At 40.7% G+C, this 19,118-nt stretch overlaps 1 protein-coding gene across 1 annotated transcript in view; it reads left to right on the top strand.

The window, feature by feature from the left end:
* The window catches only part of GALNT1 (polypeptide N-acetylgalactosaminyltransferase 1), an 83,879-nt gene that overhangs the window by 59,433 nt on the left and 5,328 nt on the right, over positions 1-19,118 (top strand). The window contains exons 6-11 of the mRNA XM_077753801.1: positions 1,228-1,398; positions 3,562-3,679; positions 5,542-5,722; positions 6,581-6,720; positions 11,382-11,480; positions 12,188-12,322. Coding sequence (XP_077609927.1) covers positions 1,228-1,398; positions 3,562-3,679; positions 5,542-5,722; positions 6,581-6,720; positions 11,382-11,480; positions 12,188-12,322 — 844 coding nt within the window. The remainder of the gene's footprint in view (positions 1-1,227; positions 1,399-3,561; positions 3,680-5,541; positions 5,723-6,580; positions 6,721-11,381; positions 11,481-12,187; positions 12,323-19,118) is intronic.

The following is a 19,118-nucleotide window of genomic DNA, read 5'->3' as shown; positions in this document are numbered from 1 at the left end:
GGTTATCCATAAGGAAAATAAATGAAGTTGGATACTTATGGTATCATACCAAAATTGATCCCATGAGGATTAAAGACTTAAATATGAAACGCAAAAATAATAATTCTTTTTGAAGACAGCATAGGAGAATACCTTTATAATTCTGGAGTAGGGAAAGATTTTTTAAATAAAACACAAAAGATGGGATGGTGAGGACATTACATACTCTAGAATGTGGCTACCAAAGGCTATGAGTAGTGCACCCTTTCCTAGGAAGGAGTAGTGGTCATGTGGAAATTTTTTCAGATTTATAAAAACTGTCACAATACCAGTAGAAAAACATTTATCTGTGATCAGACAATCTGTATGAAGAAATAAAAACTGCAGGAAAAATACCCTTTTTGATAACAAGAAACAAATTCTTAAATTGTGAGGTACTATTTAACATTATTAGCAAAAATGCAAGAAATATCATCCAAAGTTGGTAGCATAGCATTATAAACAAGCTGCAGGGAGAAAGATATACATATGCATCTCTATATGGAAGGCAGCAAGAATTAGTGTTAGAAAAAAATTTCTTTCCATTAATTCAGTAAACTCACTCCTGGAAGTTTACTCCTAAAGCAAAAACAAAATACTGGTTATACGAACATGTTCACTTAGTATCTTGACAGCAAAAAAACTGTAAGGAACACACATATCCAAGTGTTTACTAAGATTATTACCTTAATATTACTACCTTAAAATGATTAAATACATAGTCATTAAAAGTATTAGTTTTGAAACCTGGAAATATTTGGAGTGTTTTTTTTTTGTTTTGTTTTGTTTTTAAGTTTATTTGTTTCGAGAGAGAGAGAACCATGCAGCTGAGGCGCAAAGGGAGAGAGAGAGTCTGACGCAGGGCTCAATCCCACGAACCATGAGATCATGACCTGAACTGAGATCAAGAGTCAGATGCTTAACCGACTAAGCCACCTGCATGCCCCTGAAGTGTTTTTATATGTGTCCGTTATGTAAAAGTATGGATGAAAAAGGGATGAAAGGTTATCAGTGGTTACAAGTGAGTGTGACAAGTGATAGGCTAACTTAGTAGGATACAGCAGGAAGTTTTTTCATCATTACTTTTAACATTATGGAATGTATTTTTATTTTAAACACACTTAGCATATAGGATTATAATATAGTTGTTATTCCATGCCTCCAAAAGGAAAGTTGTAAAGATTTTTTCATTTGCTTTTATGATTTTAGGAAAACAGTGGTATGTCCTATCATTGATGTGATCAGCGATGACACTTTTGAGTACATGGCAGGCTCTGATATGACCTATGGTGGCTTCAACTGGAAGCTCAATTTTCGCTGGTATCCTGTTCCCCAAAGAGAAATGGACAGAAGGAAAGGTGATCGGACTCTTCCTGTCAGGTGATTGATTTGTCAAACATTTTCCCTAAAGTGTTATCAGCGGGGGATAGTGAAGCTTTGGGCATCCTCTCAGAAGGATTTTAAGTGTTCTGTTTTGAAAAACACAAGGCATTTGTATACCATATATGTAGTCAAGAGCCATCTTTCACATGTATCATTATTTTAAAGAGGGCTTTTTACTCCGATCACTTATTAAATTTACAGTTTTTCATTTATATAAATCTAGCATACCTGAAAAGTGATGGTAACATGCATATGTTTCTTCATTCCTGTGTGAACATTTTGCAAATATGTCAGATTTATGCTTTGATTCAGTTGTTGAGGATAATAATATTGGGCTTTAAATCAAACTGTCCCTTAATTAATTGTAAGTGTTGGTCTGTGAAAATATTACCTCAAGCGGGTGGTTGCACCAAAAAATAAGATTGTAAATTCAGACTTGTACCATCCGGATGATAGTTACTGACTGATAAGGTTAGAAAATCTGGTTTCAGATACAGAAATAACTAGACAGAAGTATAAAAAAGGATTTCCATGGACACATTCTGACTTATCCTTTGTTTTATATTTGGTCATCTGTAGATTTTTTTCAGAAAGGGGTAAGATTCTTTATGCTGTTCAGAACAGACCTTGAGCTCTCTGAGCCGTCCTGGGCTTTGTCCCGCAGCATCCGCCTGCTGCTTCAGCAGTGGTTGGGAGCCCCTTCAGAACCACGCCTTAGCTTTCTCCCTTCCCAGCCTTCTCCAAAGGCCTGCTTTCCCTTGAACTCAAGTCCTGTTCTGGCAAAGCTGAGGAGAATTTCATTAATTCTGGGCTTTTTCTCCTGCCCTGCCAGAGTCCTTTGCTAACAAAGGTACTTGTCCACTCTTTTGCTGACAGTGTAACAAATCACTCTCTAAATCAGGGGTTCCCAAACATTTTGTAGACAGTAGGCTTCTTTGCTGTGAGTCTTCTCTAATAGGGCGAAAATGCACATGTGCAAACAAGATTGAGCATACAATTCCAGGAAATGTCAAGATACCTCAAAACCAAGGGCAAGAAACCTGGTACTGAATGGTAACTATGTGGGTGTTGGCCTGTTTCCTCTGCCTCCTAAGATAGTAGACGTTCCTCATTCTTTTTGTCTTCTGAAATCAGAGTATATCCTAACTTTCATGTGGAAACAACTGTTTCTACTGGAAAGGCAAATGCTGCCACCCTTTACAGCACGGAATCCATATGTTTTAGGGCATGCCATCAGAGGCGACAGTTCATGCTAAAATAAGATGGCCATAGTTTCCTTTTTCCCTGGAACTTAATTATTTTCTTCTAGTTGGAGTCCGTTTTTCTTCATACTCATCCTTCATGGAAATCAAATGGTTGATGGGTATTTGTTTATTTAAATCCTCCTTCATTATCATTTCTCTACTGAATTCCAGCTATTTCTGCCCACTCTGCAAACCTGGGCCATGTGCTGATGAAACGGGTTTCCTCATCTGCAGAGAATACACCATACTTGGTCAGGATGATAGTCCCCTTACGAGTGTACTCATTTCATTCTGTACTTCATTCCTTTCCTTAAAGATTTCTGTTAGGTATAGGAAAAACCATCTCATTGTTTTTGTCGTATTTAATCTATATCTTTGCAGTACTTGCCACACTTTAGAACCTGGTGTGTAAGAGTTGCTAACATGAAGCTAGTTGATTATATAGTCAATACAGTTAGTTAATATAGTCAGTGTAGTTGCTAGGAACTGTGGGAAGATACACAGTCACATGGAGAGAATTAGGAGAACTAGCCTTAATTTAAGGAGTTTCAGGTGACTAAGCTTCGTCAGGACCTGAGGACCAAGACAGGTACTAGGAACAGGAGTGGCCCTGGGGCCGAGAAGGCTGTCAGGGCAAAGGCTGCGACAGAGTAGGTCCCCGGTTAGCACGGTGGGTGTAGGTCTGCCTGAAGGAAGACCAAAGAGCAGATCGTAAAAACACGAAAAAGCCTTAGGGGGCCTATGAACATTTCTGAAGAATGTGAGAATAAGCATTTATTTTGTCATTGTATACAGTTAATACTACTTTTGTATACAAAAGTATACAGTTGTATACAGTTAATACTACTTTTAAAAACAAAAATTGTACATTTTAAATTCTTACAATTGACGGTATAGAGTTATGATTGAATTTCAGAACACCTACAATGGCAGGAGGCCTATTTTCAATAGACAGAGATTACTTCCAGGAGATTGGAACATACGATGCTGGAATGGATATCTGGGGAGGAGAAAACCTAGAGATTTCCTTTAGGGTAAGTTCCCTTTGAAAAAAAAGATCTTTTATTTAACCTCAAATATAGGTGCACTTTAATTACTCATGTCATGTATCTCTAAATAAAAAATAAAAATTGAATTTAACAAGAGTTTCATCAGACTCCAGAACCTCAGTTCATAAAAAGTTAGATGTTAATATTAAGAGTTCCTTATAAACTGTATTTTAAGCAAATAATTCAGTTAACTTAATAGTTAAGCTATAAAACTTACACAAGATCCCCTAGTTGTTTTGAATTTCTGTTACTTACAAGGAACTAATTCAAGCTCTAAAAATAAAAAACAATATGTTGTTTCTATATGCTACTATGGTATGTAACTGCCAGAAATGTAATTTTACTTTCTGTAATATGCTTTGTCCTTCTGTCGTGAAAATTGTTGTCTCTTATATAAAACCTGGTCACTTTACTGGCTTTACATTTTTCAATAAAAAGAAAAAGACAAGAGTTCTAAAATTGCTCTAAGTTAATTTAACCCAGTCAACCTTATGTAAAACTCTTAATGAAGCATTTCACGTTCACTATAATCAGTGTGTTTAGTGACATTGTGTATTTCTGAAAATAATTACCGTGAGACACCTGGCATATAGTGGTAACCACACTGAACTGCTCTGTAATCTAAACCAGCTACCTCACTTCATTTCAAGCGGATCACTTTGCTCCCGTAGAAAAGGAGAGGTCTGGACTCTAGATCAACTGGGAGATCCTACCCAGCTGTATCACTTTCTGATCTGGAGAGAACTTTAGAGACACTGAATATGTAACAAAATCAAAACTTCTCAAAATCTGTTTAAATTGTAAATCGCAGATTTTTAACTTACAGAAAAATGCATTTCAAAAGGAGCAGAAGGTTAATTTCATTAAACTAAGAATGAGAACTCAAACATGATGATCTTAATTCATGAGAGATCCGGTTTCGATTTCTAGAGTCTGTTGAATGGACAGGCTATGACAGGTTTGGAGAAGGAGGAATAGATAGGACTCTGGCCAAATACTCCACGGTCAAAAGTTTTTTGACCATGAACCATGCATATACGACACACAAAATCTAAACAGTTCATGAAACAGTATGTCCTTGTTAGCAAGTGCTGGTTGCAATGCCTCAAATTTGAACTTAGGATCTTTTTATGAGTCCTGGCCTGCAGTTAGAAAAATATTACTCTAGGGGCACCTTGGTGGCTCAGTCAGCTAAGCATCTGACTCTTGATTTCACCTCAAGTCGTGATCCCATGGATAGTGAGTTCGAGCCCTGCATCCTGCTCCATGCAGTCGGAGTGGAGTCCGCTTGGGATCCTCTGTCTCCCTCTCTCTCTGTCCCTCCCCAGCTTATAACTGCACATGCATATGTATGCGTTCTTTTTCTCGAAATAAACTTAAAAAAAATATTACTCTAGACTTCATATCTTTTCTGCATTTAGTGTTTAACATATCTTTTCTGAATTTAACCTTCAACTTCTGGTTTGATCAGAACCAAAAGTTATACAAAAGTATCCTTCTGAGAAAGTACGAGCTTTATGACTGTAGCCATGATTCTGTGAAGTTTTAACTGTAAACATCCATAGATGTGAATAGTTTTTTTAATTTTTTTAATGTTTTATTTATTTCTGAGAGAGAATAGCGTGAGCAGTGGAGGGTCAGAGAGAGAGGGGGACACAGAATCTGAAGCAGGCTCCAGGCTCTGAGCTGTCAGCACAGAGCCCAACGCAGGGCTCAAGCCAACAAGCTGTGAGATCATGACCTGAGCCAAAGTCGGAGGCTTAACCGACTGAGCCACCCAGGTGAACCTGAACAGTTTTTTAAAAACCATCAGGGTCTTATGTGGTCTTCTTTGCTATTGTTTCCAGATTTGGCAGTGTGGAGGAACGCTGGAGATTGTTACCTGCTCACATGTCGGACATGTATTTCGGAAAGCCACACCTTACACGTTTCCTGGAGGCACAGGACAGATTATTAATAAAAATAACAGGCGACTTGCAGAAGTGTGGATGGATGAGTTCAAGAATTTCTTCTATATAATTTCTCCAGGTTAGCATTACTTTGCATTAGAAGTACAGGAGTAGAACTTTCTTGTTCCTGATCTTAATGCATCTGTAAGGTAAGAAGAGGTAGAAAAGCCTTGAGTAGAGGCAGAACACCAGCCTCAAAGGGCTGTTGTAAGGAATAAAGGAAATCTCACGCAGTGTACCGTGCTTAGCAAAGTGCCGAAAATAGTAACACAATGAGTTATCCAGGTCAGTATTCCACCCGTTACTGTTAGCCCAGGTGTCTATTTTTAACCTAATTATGATGTATAACATTTACATGAAAATTGGAGTCTCTCTGGGCCAGTGTGGAGCACTGTAGCATGCCTCAAGGGACTTCTCTCCAGGAACTTCTCTGCTACTCAGAGTTTTGTGGGAACAGTTGTTCCTTCAGCTCTAAGTCTTCCTGACATTGTTGCCATTCCAGCCTCCCTTGTAATTACCCGTAAGACTGTCCAGTCAGCTTGCACAGGTCCGAGACTTGTGGGCGAGAAACCTGACTGGAAACAGTTGCTCTGCTTCATACTTGGGCAAAATAGATCTTGATTCTTGTTTTTGCCTGAACATATATATTCAAGTTTTGTGATCCTGTAATAACTTATGTTTGTGTGTAATATTACTAGTATTGTATTTCATTCTGACAATGAAAATCTAATTTTTCTTTGAAAAAAACAGATTTCCTTGTTTTCTGTTTTAAACAATGGATTCATGGTATATCACCTTTTTTTTTTGGTGATGTCACATCACCAAAATGATCCCACTTTTCTCATTTGCCTGGCTTGTTAATAAGTGCATTATTTAAATAGAAATATGTTAACTAATAGAACATGAATAATTCAGAGTCAATTATTTCTTTCAACAGGTGTTACAAAGGTAGATTATGGAGATATATCATCAAGACTTGGCCTAAGACACAAACTACAATGCAAACCTTTCTCTTGGTACCTAGAGAATATTTATCCTGATTCACAGATACCACGTCACTATTTCTCTTTGGGAGAGGTAAAATATATATATCCTGTGTGGTTATTATGTTCTCATTTATCAAAAAAGATAGAGCTTAAACATCCAACAAAGGAATCCCTTCATATTAAAATTAAATAACTTCAAGTATGAGACAATTCTTATTAGCACAGTCTACCTCATAACTTGAAGTCTTATTAATTTTTCATGTTATATATTATTAAAATAATAATGTTCCACCCCTAACCTTTCAAAGGTTGACTCTTGCTTCAATATATTAGTGTCTTCAGCTTATTTTAACAAAATATCCCATGAAGTTGAAAGCATATATCCTGGTGTTAATTAGCCTGAATGAAAATTTAGTGAACATCAAAGTAAAGATAAATTGTAAAGAAAGAACAAGGAAAGTTGAGAGACCATATATAATAGAATTCACAGCAGCAAATGATGTGTGTGGCCAGGGCCAGAGCCAGGCCCCATCCCAGGATTCAGTCTCCTGATACTTGGGAAAAGTAACCCCTGACTACATAGGAGGTTGTCCCTTCTTCAGCCACTTCATTCATTCAGTAAATATTTGAGTACCTACCATGTGATAGGTACTATTTTACATACAAGGAATACAGCAGTGAATAAAGTCTCCACACTTGCAAATCTTACAGTCTGTGGAAGAAGCCAGGCTTTTAAAGTATACAGTATGGCAGGCGGTGCTAAGGGCAAAGGGGAAGGAGAATGACTGGTGGGCCTGGGTAGCGGTACTGTTTATGTTCAGGTAGTTGAAAAAGGCCCCTCATATAAGAGTTTTTGATTTTTGAGCAGAAATTTAGAGGAAGTGAATGAGCAGGCCATTTGAACTCCTGGGGAAAGTGTTCTGGGTGCAGGGAAAAATAGGCATAAGGGCCCTAAGACAAGAGTGCACTTGGTGTGTTCCAGAAACAGCAGAGAGGACAGTTGTCTGGAATGGAGTGAACAGGGGCTAGGAGAATAGTAGAAGATGAGGTTGAGACACTGAAGGTCACGTCACATGGAGCTGGTAGGCCACAGTAAGCACTTTGGGTTTTATTCTGAGTAAGATGAGAAGCCAGAGAGAGACAAGCAAACTTTCACTGGGAAAAGTTCAGATTGTGTGTGGGAACAAGAGTAGAGCTGGGGTATTACTGAAAGGAAAGGGGTAATGAAGGACTATGGTAAGATGTTAGCCTGAGAAACTGGGGCAGAGAAGTTGGCATTGAGATGGGAAGGCTGGTGGAGAAGGTAATAGGCAATCAGCAGTGTAGTTTGGGACATGTTAAATTAGGTCCAGGTCAAGATACAGGGTAAGTACTTGCATTTACAAATCTGTAGTTTGGATGAGAGATTGGGGATGGAGATCTAAAGTTAGGAGTTGTCAATATATAGGTAGTTTTTAAAACCATAAAACTGTATGAGATCACCTTGGGAGGAGTGAGTGTAGAATGAGAAGAGAGGAGGATTAAGGACAAAGCAATAGAAAACTCCACAATTTAGAAATTTTCAAACAAGAAGGAATTAGCCAAAAAGTTTAAGAAAGAGTGACCATTGAAATAAGAGAACCAAGATTGTGTGTCCCAGAGACTATGTGAAGGATGTGTTTGAAGTAAGAGGAAGTGGTTGGGGCACCTGGGTGGCTCAGATGATTGAGAGTCCAACTCTTGGTTTCTACTCAGGTCATGATCTCACAGTTTGCAAGTTCAAGTCCCAAGTCAGGCTCTGTGCTGACTACATGGTGCCTGCTTGGAATTCTGCCCCCCACCCCCCCNTGGAATTCTGCCCCCCCCCCCCCGGCCCCCCTTTCACAATAAATACATCAACTTAAAGAAAAAGAAAGAGGAAGTGGTTGACTGCTGAGTAAGACTAGTACAGAGAACTGACCACTGGACTGGTAAGGGAGAAGTTGTCAGTGGGCTCCATCTCACTGTGTCAACAGGGTTCCCATGGAGGTTGGTAGGGACAAAATCCCCGATGGGTTCAAGGAAGAAGAGGAAGTGGAGATCATGAGTCTGGGCAAGTCTTGCAAGAAATTTTGTTGTAAAGGAGAGCAGAGAAGTAAGTAGCTGAAGGGGAATGTGGAGCTAAAGAAAGTTTTTTTTCTGTGTTTTGCTAAGCTGGAACCGCTGATGCAAATGACTAAAAGACAGAATGTGAAGATGCCAGAAAAGAGCACTGATGGCAGGAGTCACGTGTAGTAGGTGGTCATGGTGGGGCAAGATGAGAAGGCAGGGTGTCTGTTGAAGTAGGAAGGAAGTGGAGGGAGTGGGGGCAAGTGCAGGGTCAGTCGTGATTGGATGGTAGAGGCGGGTAGTCTGTGGTGGGAGTGTGACAAAGTTCTCTGATTCTTCCATGTCCTCATTCAACACAACATTATCAGTTGAGAGTGTAGAGAGGGTATTGGTGGTGTTAGGGGCTTGGGGAACGAGGAAGAGATGAACGTAGAAGAGTAGGATATGAGAGAGCAGCAGAATCATCATAGAGGGGAGCCAGGTGGCTGATGGTGGTGAGTTGGAGTGAAACCATCCAGCCTGTGCCAGCATGAGTACAGGCTACCGTTTGTCCTTAAGAGTTACTAAGGCTACTTCAGGGGAGACCTGAGCTCCCTACTTGTGAACTCTGTAGAACTCTGTAGCAGTTTGTGAAATTCATCCTCAAACAGGAGAGGAGTAGGCTGAGTTTCTTGGTTCATTAATGAGACTCTGTTCCCGTTATTGTAACCTCATTCCAGTCCAGAAAGGCCCAGAGTGGGGGATGTACTATGGGAAGATTTATAGCAGTTGTTTCTCTAACTTGCCTTCAGAATAGAGAGAATGAGTTGTGTTTTTTTATCCTTGAACTGACCCAATTTTGGATAACACCTAGGCATTGTTAGCTGGGCCAGAATCCAGGCATATTACAAAGAGCCACTTGTCTAACCCACAGTAGATGATTGCCAAGGCAAGTTTGTTCTTTACCTGCCTCTTGCCAGCTGGCATTCTGTAAAAGGAACAGATTTTACCCTCTGTGGCTTACTTGTCACACTGCCTTTTCAGCTGAGCAGATGGTCTTAAGCTTGTTTGCCCTTAGTATCTGGCCACACTAGGCAGATTAAAACTCTGACTTCTGGGGCTGGGGTTGTTCTCAGACACCCACCCCAGTGCAGCTGGGAGTCTCATGCTGGGACCATAGCTCCACCTGTGTGAGCTTTCCTATGCTAGAAACTGGAATTTAGCCTGTCAGGGATCTTTTGTCATGCTTCAAAGGGTCTATAGAAGCCTGAAATCATAGGATTTTAGAGTAGAAAGGGGAATGAGAAGGTGTGAATTTAGAGTCTCTGCCTTTACTAAGTCTGACTTCATGGCTCCGATAGGACCTGAAACTGAGTAAAGAGTTTCAGACCTGGAGAGAAAATACTCCAGGAGATAAATACTCTAAACAATAACCACAGATAACAAGTCAGACCTTTCACAGTTTAGCCAATCTTACGGACTAACAGATGTCTTCTCCAGGCAGATCTAATAATCCTAAGATTTAGTGAGTATGAACTCTATGTCAAGCCCTGGTCAGAGCGCTTTACAAACATTAACTCATTTTAGCCTTATATCAATACTGTGAGATATAGGTGCTATTATCCCCATTTAACCATAAGTTCAGGCATAAGTAAATGATTTAAACAACATCCTTGGGTCATAACCACAAAATGGAAGAGACAGGATTTGAACATAGGCAGTATGGCTTGAGAATTTGTGCTCTTACCATTCAAACCCATACCCTTTCTCATTTCCAACCAATATTTCTCTTACTGCAGCAAGGGAAAGAGTGAATCCAGATTCCACTATACTGGAATCCAGAAGGTCTTTAACTGCCTGTGTTGTTCTGCCTAGTGGAGGTACCAAGATTCTGGAGAAGACTATAGCAAAAACCAAGAAATGTAGGCTATAGGCTCCTGCCTGCTTCCCAGGAATGGGTGCCCAATAGCAAGAAGTAAAAGAAAAAAATACTCAATAGCCACTTATGGCTAGGGGCTCCCATATTAGATGGCACCAGTATAGAACATTTCCATCATTACAGGAAGTTCTATTAGTGCTATTAGCACAAATAGGCAACACAGGAGGTTGTCTCTCTTGCTGTCATTCCACACATTACTCCCTGCCAAGGTGTGAGATGTCCACCTTGGTCCACATTTGCTTGTCAAACCCGGCGTTTTAAAAGCTCATAACTACTGTATACCTGTGTAATCTCAAACAGTTTAGGTACTTCCTAAAACAACTTTCGTAGGGATGTTCTTGTATCATATTCCCAAACCATCCTGTCAGTAGTTATTTTCCTGCTAGGCTAAGGAGGACATCAGGATCATATTTTCAGCAATGATGAAAAGCTCCTTTCTTTTCCTATGCCAAGTCTTTAAGGGTCCCTGATAATTTAGAATCTTAGTTGCCATTAGACATCCTTGATGATTACCAAATATCTTCCCAAACAAGAAGACATCTCTGATTTCTCTTTCCAAGGCAGTCATCAAGATGGAACTTGGAATGTGAGTAAACTGGAAGGAATTGATAGTGTAATGAAGCCACTGAGCATTCTGCCGTCAGCCTACACTGTATATATGTATGTAGTAGAGAGTTTAGATTGACTTAATGTACATATGCATCTGTAGGTATGTTTGTCTTGTTTACCTCTAACTCCTTCTGTTTTCTTTATTCATTGTCCCTTAGATAAGAAATGTGGAAACAAATCAGTGTCTAGATAACATGGCTAGAAAAGAGAATGAAAAAGTTGGAATTTTTAACTGTCATGGTATGGGAGGTAACCAGGTGAGTACTTTAGTAAAGCTTTAAAAGGAATAATTTCTGGGGTGCCTGGTGGCTCAGTTAGTTAAGTGCCCACCTTCAGCTCAGGTCATGTTCTCATAGTCTATGAGCTTGAGCCCTGCATCAGGCTCTGTGCTGACAGCTCAAAGCCTGGTACCTGCTTCAGATTCTGTGTCCCCCTCTCTCTCTGTGCCCCTAACCACCCCCCTCACGCTCTGTCTCTGAAAAATGAATAAACCTTAAAAATAAACAGAAGGAATAATTTTTAGATTTGTTTGAATCTTCTCCTTTTATCTTATGATGTCATTCAGGGAAATAGTTTCCTACCTATGAAGAAACAATTATAAAGACCTTTAGGAGAAGGGAGCCCTCAGTCTAATGATTGTTTTCAAATAAAATATTTGTAAAAGGTCCCTTGTGAGAACCATATTTACTTTGCTTTGCATGAGATTTATTTTGCCCTTTATAGTCGAACAGCCTTTGACAGTCCTTGACAATACACTTAAGTATATACAGAGAACTAAAGGTCATTTTTTTCTTTCCTGTATGCAAAATTAGTGGTAGCTTTTTCTGAGTCATCTATCCTCCTAATATTATATTAATAAAGTTCAAAAATCATGTATCTTGAGATACTTGTTTTTTCTCTGCCAGATTAGTGGCTAGTTTCTTTAACTAGCCAGTAATATATGGTGTGCTTTTTTATTTTTCAGGTTTTCTCTTATACTGCCAACAAAGAAATTAGAACAGATGACCTTTGCTTGGATGTCTCCAAACTTAATGGCCCAGTCACAATGCTCAAATGCCACCACCTGAAAGGCAACCAGCTTTGGGAGTATGACCCAGTGGTAAGTTATTTAATTGCATAGAGGAATGAAATTATATGTGTTTTGGAGCCAAAAGAATGAATTCTTTATGGCAAAAAGAATGCGTTCTTGTAAAGTTTGAATATGGATCAAATTGTTCTTAAATCTAAAAATCTACAGGTGGGAAAAACAGTATAAGTAAAGTAAACACGTTTTAATCTCCCAGTAATTACTCTTGCCCCCCGTTTCCTGGGTCCTTGTTGCCACGATAGATAGCCAGACTTCTGTGTTCATGAGCTGGAGCTCTGTAGTCCAGTGTGGGAGAAATGCAGCTGGGAGTAGGCTGTTTACCGAATTAAGCACTTAGGTAAAAGGTGAGCTTTAAATAATGAAATTCTCTGGCTCATAATGATTTTTCTGTGGCATATATAACAAAGCTTTTTATCTTTGCTTTCCTCTGAAACCTCTCCCTCTCCCTGTCACCACACGCTGCGTGCTGCTGTCCTCCTCACACACCGGTGCAGAGGTCACACAGTGCAGCCCCGGTAAGCCTCGCTCCTGCACCTGGTATCTGGCGGACTGTCCCGCTTGTGGTTTTGCTTTATAGTTCTGGAACCAGCGCCAGAATCTGCACTAGGTCTTCTCTGGTTCTTTTTCTTCTGCACACAAGCACTGATTTTCTCTCTTCTGTTAGGAAAAACTTTTGCTCCCGCCTTACTTCCTGCACACCATCACGTGTCCTACGTATCACAGCAAATGAGAGGCCGGCACTCATCCCTCTGCTTCTCCAACCACAGCTCCAGCCTCAGCCTGACGCTGTGGAGACAGCATCTCCATAAGGATGCAAAGCCGGGAGCGTTCTGTCTCTTTTTCCTTAACTTCTTTATTAGCATTTTGACTTAATTAGCAGTCACGACTTTGGCTGTCTTTTTTCCCTATATCAGGTCATATACAAACCCTCGTCTACTTTAATCATCAACTCTGCTGTTCCTGGAGCATATCCTGTACTTTCACACTTACGTTGAAGATCATACAGTTCCCTCTGCCTCTAACAAATCCTACCCGTTCTTCGGGGCCCAGCTTTGACATCACTTCCATGAATCCGAGCCAGAAACTAGCTCTGTCTCTTCTAGTTATAACCCTCTCTGACCCCTGTAATGCTGTGCTGCTTCGTAGCTCTTCATCTGCCAGTCTTTTCTCCACTATTGCACTGTTATCCCCCAGAGGGCAAAGACCAATACTGGGCCTTCCTTCATGTGTCAAACTGTACTAAAACTAATATTAAATATACCACTAGCTCAGTTAATATGGCCATTAGAAATGGCCTGGATAATCTGTTCTGGATCTTTCCATACCACATGCTACTGCCATTTTGGGTGTAGCTGCCCCAGGCACTGCAGGACATATGCACCCCTGACTTCAGACAGTAAATGCCACCAGCAGCCCCCAGGTATTATGAGAGCCAGAATATTTTAAAAATCAAAATGCCTCCCACTTCATTGGGAATTCACTGAAAAGTGACAGTATATGACTGAGGTAATGTAAACCCTGTGATGGTGGCATGAACAAATAGGGGCTTATGCTTCTTAAGTGCGGAGGTAAGTGGCTTCTGATTTAGAGATTCAGTACCACAGTGATGTCAGGGATAGTTTTGCTGCATTTTCCTGGCTTTTCTTTTTGAAAGGCCACAATGGCTGCTGCAGTCCTTACCCTCACATCCCGACCCTAGGGAGAGGAAGGGAAGAGGGGACATTGCACTACCCCTTGTTCTGCTCTTTATCAGGAAGGCTGAAGCTTCTCCTGGACCCTCCTCTGCAGACTCTGCTGTGTCTTATGGGTCAGAACTTCATCCCATGGTGACCTCCCTCCCCTGAACATCTGCACAGGAGGCTGGTTAAACAGGCATTGTTTTTCCAGTCTCTGTGATGGGATGGAGACAGGAAGTGGGAATGGCTGTTCATAGCCTGTGTCTGAGGTCTGCGATCTGCCACACCTGCTATTCCAAAAGCAAACATGTGGTTAGAAGTTTAAGGAGCTGAAGTAGGTTTTAGGGTATTTAGAAAGAATCAGTTGTGAATGTAAAGTTTTAAAACTTCTGGAGCCCTTTGTATGGTATCTTCTCTGAGATAAAACTTTAGTATTACAGGCTGGATTCTATCAGATAAAGTCGAAGTTAGTTCAGTGTTCACAAGATAAAGTTCAGTGTGCACAGTATTTATTAGGGAACACTCTTTGGATTAACACCTGTGAAAAGGAAAAGGACAAGGCAGAATTGGGCAGAGGGAGGAGTCACACCGCGATGCAGGTCCCAGAGGCCGAGCCAACTGCGTAGGGAGCTCCAGGACAGACAGTCGGCCGTGTCCTGCCTCCATCAGTCTAAACCACAGCAATCTGGAAAAATAAAATATTCAGGTCAGTGATTTATAATCTAAATCTAAAATCATGAAACCGTAGGCTCCAAAGGAACCGTAGAAATAAATCCCAGGACCTGTTTTATACGTGTAGAGACACTGCAGCCCAGCATGGAACTTGCGCAGGCTCGCAGGGCAAGTAAAATGAGGTGCCATGCCAGGTCTCAGGTGGGCCTAGAACTTGTGANTGGAATTCTCCCCCCCCCCCCCCGGCCCCCCTTTCACAATAAATACATCAACTTAAAGAAAAAGAAAGAGGAAGTGGTTGACTGCTGAGTAAGACTAGTACAGAGAACTGACCACTGGACTGGTAAGGGAGAAGTTGTCAGTGGGCTCCATCTCACTGTGTCAACAGGGTTCCCATGGAGGTTGGTAGGGACAAAATCCCCGATGGGTTCAAGGAAGAAGAGGAAGTGGAGATCATGAGTCTGGGCAAGTCTTGCAAGAAATTTTGTTGTAAAGGAGAGCAGAGAAGTAAGTAGCTGAAGGGGAATGTGGAGCTAAAGAAAGTTTTTTTTCTGTGTTTTGCTAAGCTGGAACCGCTGATGCAAATGACTAAAAGACAGAATGTGAAGATGCCAGAAAAGAGCACTGATGGCAGGAGTCACGTGTAGTAGGTGGTCATGGTGGGGCAAGATGAGAAGGCAGGGTGTCTGTTGAAGTAGGAAGGAAGTGGAGGGAGTGGGGGCAAGTGCAGGGTCAGTCGTGATTGGATGGTAGAGGCGGGTAGTCTGTGGTGGGAGTGTGACAAAGTTCTCTGATTCTTCCATGTCCTCATTCAACACAACATTATCAGTTGAGAGTGTAGAGAGGGTATTGGTGGTGTTAGGGGCTTGGGGAACGAGGAAGAGATGAACGTAGAAGAGTAGGATATGAGAGAGCAGCAGAATCATCATAGAGGGGAGCCAGGTGGCTGATGGTGGTGAGTTGGAGTGAAACCATCCAGCCTGTGCCAGCATGAGTACAGGCTACCGTTTGTCCTTAAGAGTTACTAAGGCTACTTCAGGGGAGACCTGAGCTCCCTACTTGTGAACTCTGTAGAACTCTGTAGCAGTTTGTGAAATTCATCCTCAAACAGGAGAGGAGTAGGCTGAGTTTCTTGGTTCATTAATGAGACTCTGTTCCCGTTATTGTAACCTCATTCCAGTCCAGAAAGGCCCAGAGTGGGGGATGTACTATGGGAAGATTTATAGCAGTTGTTTCTCTAACTTGCCTTCAGAATAGAGAGAATGAGTTGTGTTTTTTTATCCTTGAACTGACCCAATTTTGGATAACACCTAGGCATTGTTAGCTGGGCCAGAATCCAGGCATATTACAAAGAGCCACTTGTCTAACCCACAGTAGATGATTGCCAAGGCAAGTTTGTTCTTTACCTGCCTCTTGCCAGCTGGCATTCTGTAAAAGGAACAGATTTTACCCTCTGTGGCTTACTTGTCACACTGCCTTTTCAGCTGAGCAGATGGTCTTAAGCTTGTTTGCCCTTAGTATCTGGCCACACTAGGCAGATTAAAACTCTGACTTCTGGGGCTGGGGTTGTTCTCAGACACCCACCCCAGTGCAGCTGGGAGTCTCATGCTGGGACCATAGCTCCACCTGTGTGAGCTTTCCTATGCTAGAAACTGGAATTTAGCCTGTCAGGGATCTTTTGTCATGCTTCAAAGGGTCTATAGAAGCCTGAAATCATAGGATTTTAGAGTAGAAAGGGGAATGAGAAGGTGTGAATTTAGAGTCTCTGCCTTTACTAAGTCTGACTTCATGGCTCCGATAGGACCTGAAACTGAGTAAAGAGTTTCAGACCTGGAGAGAAAATACTCCAGGAGATAAATACTCTAAACAATAACCACAGATAACAAGTCAGACCTTTCACAGTTTAGCCAATCTTACGGACTAACAGATGTCTTCTCCAGGCAGATCTAATAATCCTAAGATTTAGTGAGTATGAACTCTATGTCAAGCCCTGGTCAGAGCGCTTTACAAACATTAACTCATTTTAGCCTTATATCAATACTGTGAGATATAGGTGCTATTATCCCCATTTAACCATAAGTTCAGGCATAAGTAAATGATTTAAACAACATCCTTGGGTCATAACCACAAAATGGAAGAGACAGGATTTGAACATAGGCAGTATGGCTTGAGAATTTGTGCTCTTACCATTCAAACCCATACCCTTTCTCATTTCCAACCAATATTTCTCTTACTGCAGCAAGGGAAAGAGTGAATCCAGATTCCACTATACTGGAATCCAGAAGGTCTTTAACTGCCTGTGTTGTTCTGCCTAGTGGAGGTACCAAGATTCTGGAGAAGACTATAGCAAAAACCAAGAAATGTAGGCTATAGGCTCCTGCCTGCTTCCCAGGAATGGGTGCCCAATAGCAAGAAGTAAAAGAAAAAAATACTCAATAGCCACTTATGGCTAGGGGCTCCCATATTAGATGGCACCAGTATAGAACATTTCCATCATTACAGGAAGTTCTATTAGTGCTATTAGCACAAATAGGCAACACAGGAGGTTGTCTCTCTTGCTGTCATTCCACACATTACTCCCTGCCAAGGTGTGAGATGTCCACCTTGGTCCACATTTGCTTGTCAAACCCGGCGTTTTAAAAGCTCATAACTACTGTATACCTGTGTAATCTCAAACAGTTTAGGTACTTCCTAAAACAACTTTCGTAGGGATGTTCTTGTATCATATTCCCAAACCATCCTGTCAGTAGTTATTTTCCTGCTAGGCTAAGGAGGACATCAGGATCATATTTTCAGCAATGATGAAAAGCTCCTTTCTTTTCCTATGCCAAGTCTTTAAGGGTCCCTGATAATTTAGAATCTTAGTTGCCATTAGACATCCTTGATGATTACCAAATATCTTCCCAAACAAGAAGACATCTCTGATTTCTCTTTCCAAGGCAGTCATCAAGATGGAACTTGGAATGTGAGTAAACTGGAAGGAATTGATAGTGTAATGAAGCCACTGAGCATTCTGCCGTCAGCCTACACTGTATATATGTATGTAGTAGAGAGTTTAGATTGACTTAATGTACATATGCATCTGTAGGTATGTTTGTCTTGTTTACCTCTAACTCCTTCTGTTTTCTTTATTCATTGTCCCTTAGATAAGAAATGTGGAAACAAATCAGTGTCTAGATAACATGGCTAGAAAAGAGAATGAAAAAGTTGGAATTTTTAACTGTCATGGTATGGGAGGTAACCAGGTGAGTACTTTAGTAAAGCTTTAAAAGGAATAATTTCTGGGGTGCCTGGTGGCTCAGTTAGTTAAGTGCCCACCTTCAGCTCAGGTCATGTTCTCATAGTCTATGAGCTTGAGCCCTGCATCAGGCTCTGTGCTGACAGCTCAAAGCCTGGTACCTGCTTCAGATTCTGTGTCCCCCTCTCTCTCTGTGCCCCTAACCACCCCCCTCACGCTCTGTCTCTGAAAAATGAATAAACCTTAAAAATAAACAGAAGGAATAATTTTTAGATTTGTTTGAATCTTCTCCTTTTATCTTATGATGTCATTCAGGGAAATAGTTTCCTACCTATGAAGAAACAATTATAAAGACCTTTAGGAGAAGGGAGCCCTCAGTCTAATGATTGTTTTCAAATAAAATATTTGTAAAAGGTCCCTTGTGAGAACCATATTTACTTTGCTTTGCATGAGATTTATTTTGCCCTTTATAGTCGAACAGCCTTTGACAGTCCTTGACAATACACTTAAGTATATACAGAGAACTAAAGGTCATTTTTTTCTTTCCTGTATGCAAAATTAGTGGTAGCTTTTTCTGAGTCATCTATCCTCCTAATATTATATTAATAAAGTTCAAAAATCATGTATCTTGAGATACTTGTTTTTTCTCTGCCAGATTAGTGGCTAGTTTCTTTAACTAGCCAGTAATATATGGTGTGCTTTTTTATTTTTCAGGTTTTCTCTTATACTGCCAACAAAGAAATTAGAACAGATGACCTTTGCTTGGATGTCTCCAAACTTAATGGCCCAGTCACAATGCTCAAATGCCACCACCTGAAAGGCAACCAGCTTTGGGAGTATGACCCAGTGGTAAGTTATTTAATTGCATAGAGGAATGAAATTATATGTGTTTTGGAGCCAAAAGAATGAATTCTTTATGGCAAAAAGAATGCGTTCTTGTAAAGTTTGAATATGGATCAAATTGTTCTTAAATCTAAAAATCTACAGGTGGGAAAAACAGTATAAGTAAAGTAAACACGTTTTAATCTCCCAGTAATTACTCTTGCCCCCCGTTTCCTGGGTCCTTGTTGCCACGATAGATAGCCAGACTTCTGTGTTCATGAGCTGGAGCTCTGTAGTCCAGTGTGGGAGAAATGCAGCTGGGAGTAGGCTGTTTACCGAATTAAGCACTTAGGTAAAAGGTGAGCTTTAAATAATGAAATTCTCTGGCTCATAATGATTT

The sequence above is a fragment of the Crocuta crocuta genome, unplaced genomic scaffold, assembly GCF_008692635.1.
Source record: "Crocuta crocuta isolate KB4526 unplaced genomic scaffold, BGI_CrCroc_1.0 scaffold231, whole genome shotgun sequence".
Classification (NCBI taxonomy): Eukaryota; Metazoa; Chordata; class Mammalia; order Carnivora; family Hyaenidae; genus Crocuta; species Crocuta crocuta.
Note: the sequence above shows the minus strand (reverse complement) of the source record. Positions and strands in the feature narration are given on the sequence as shown.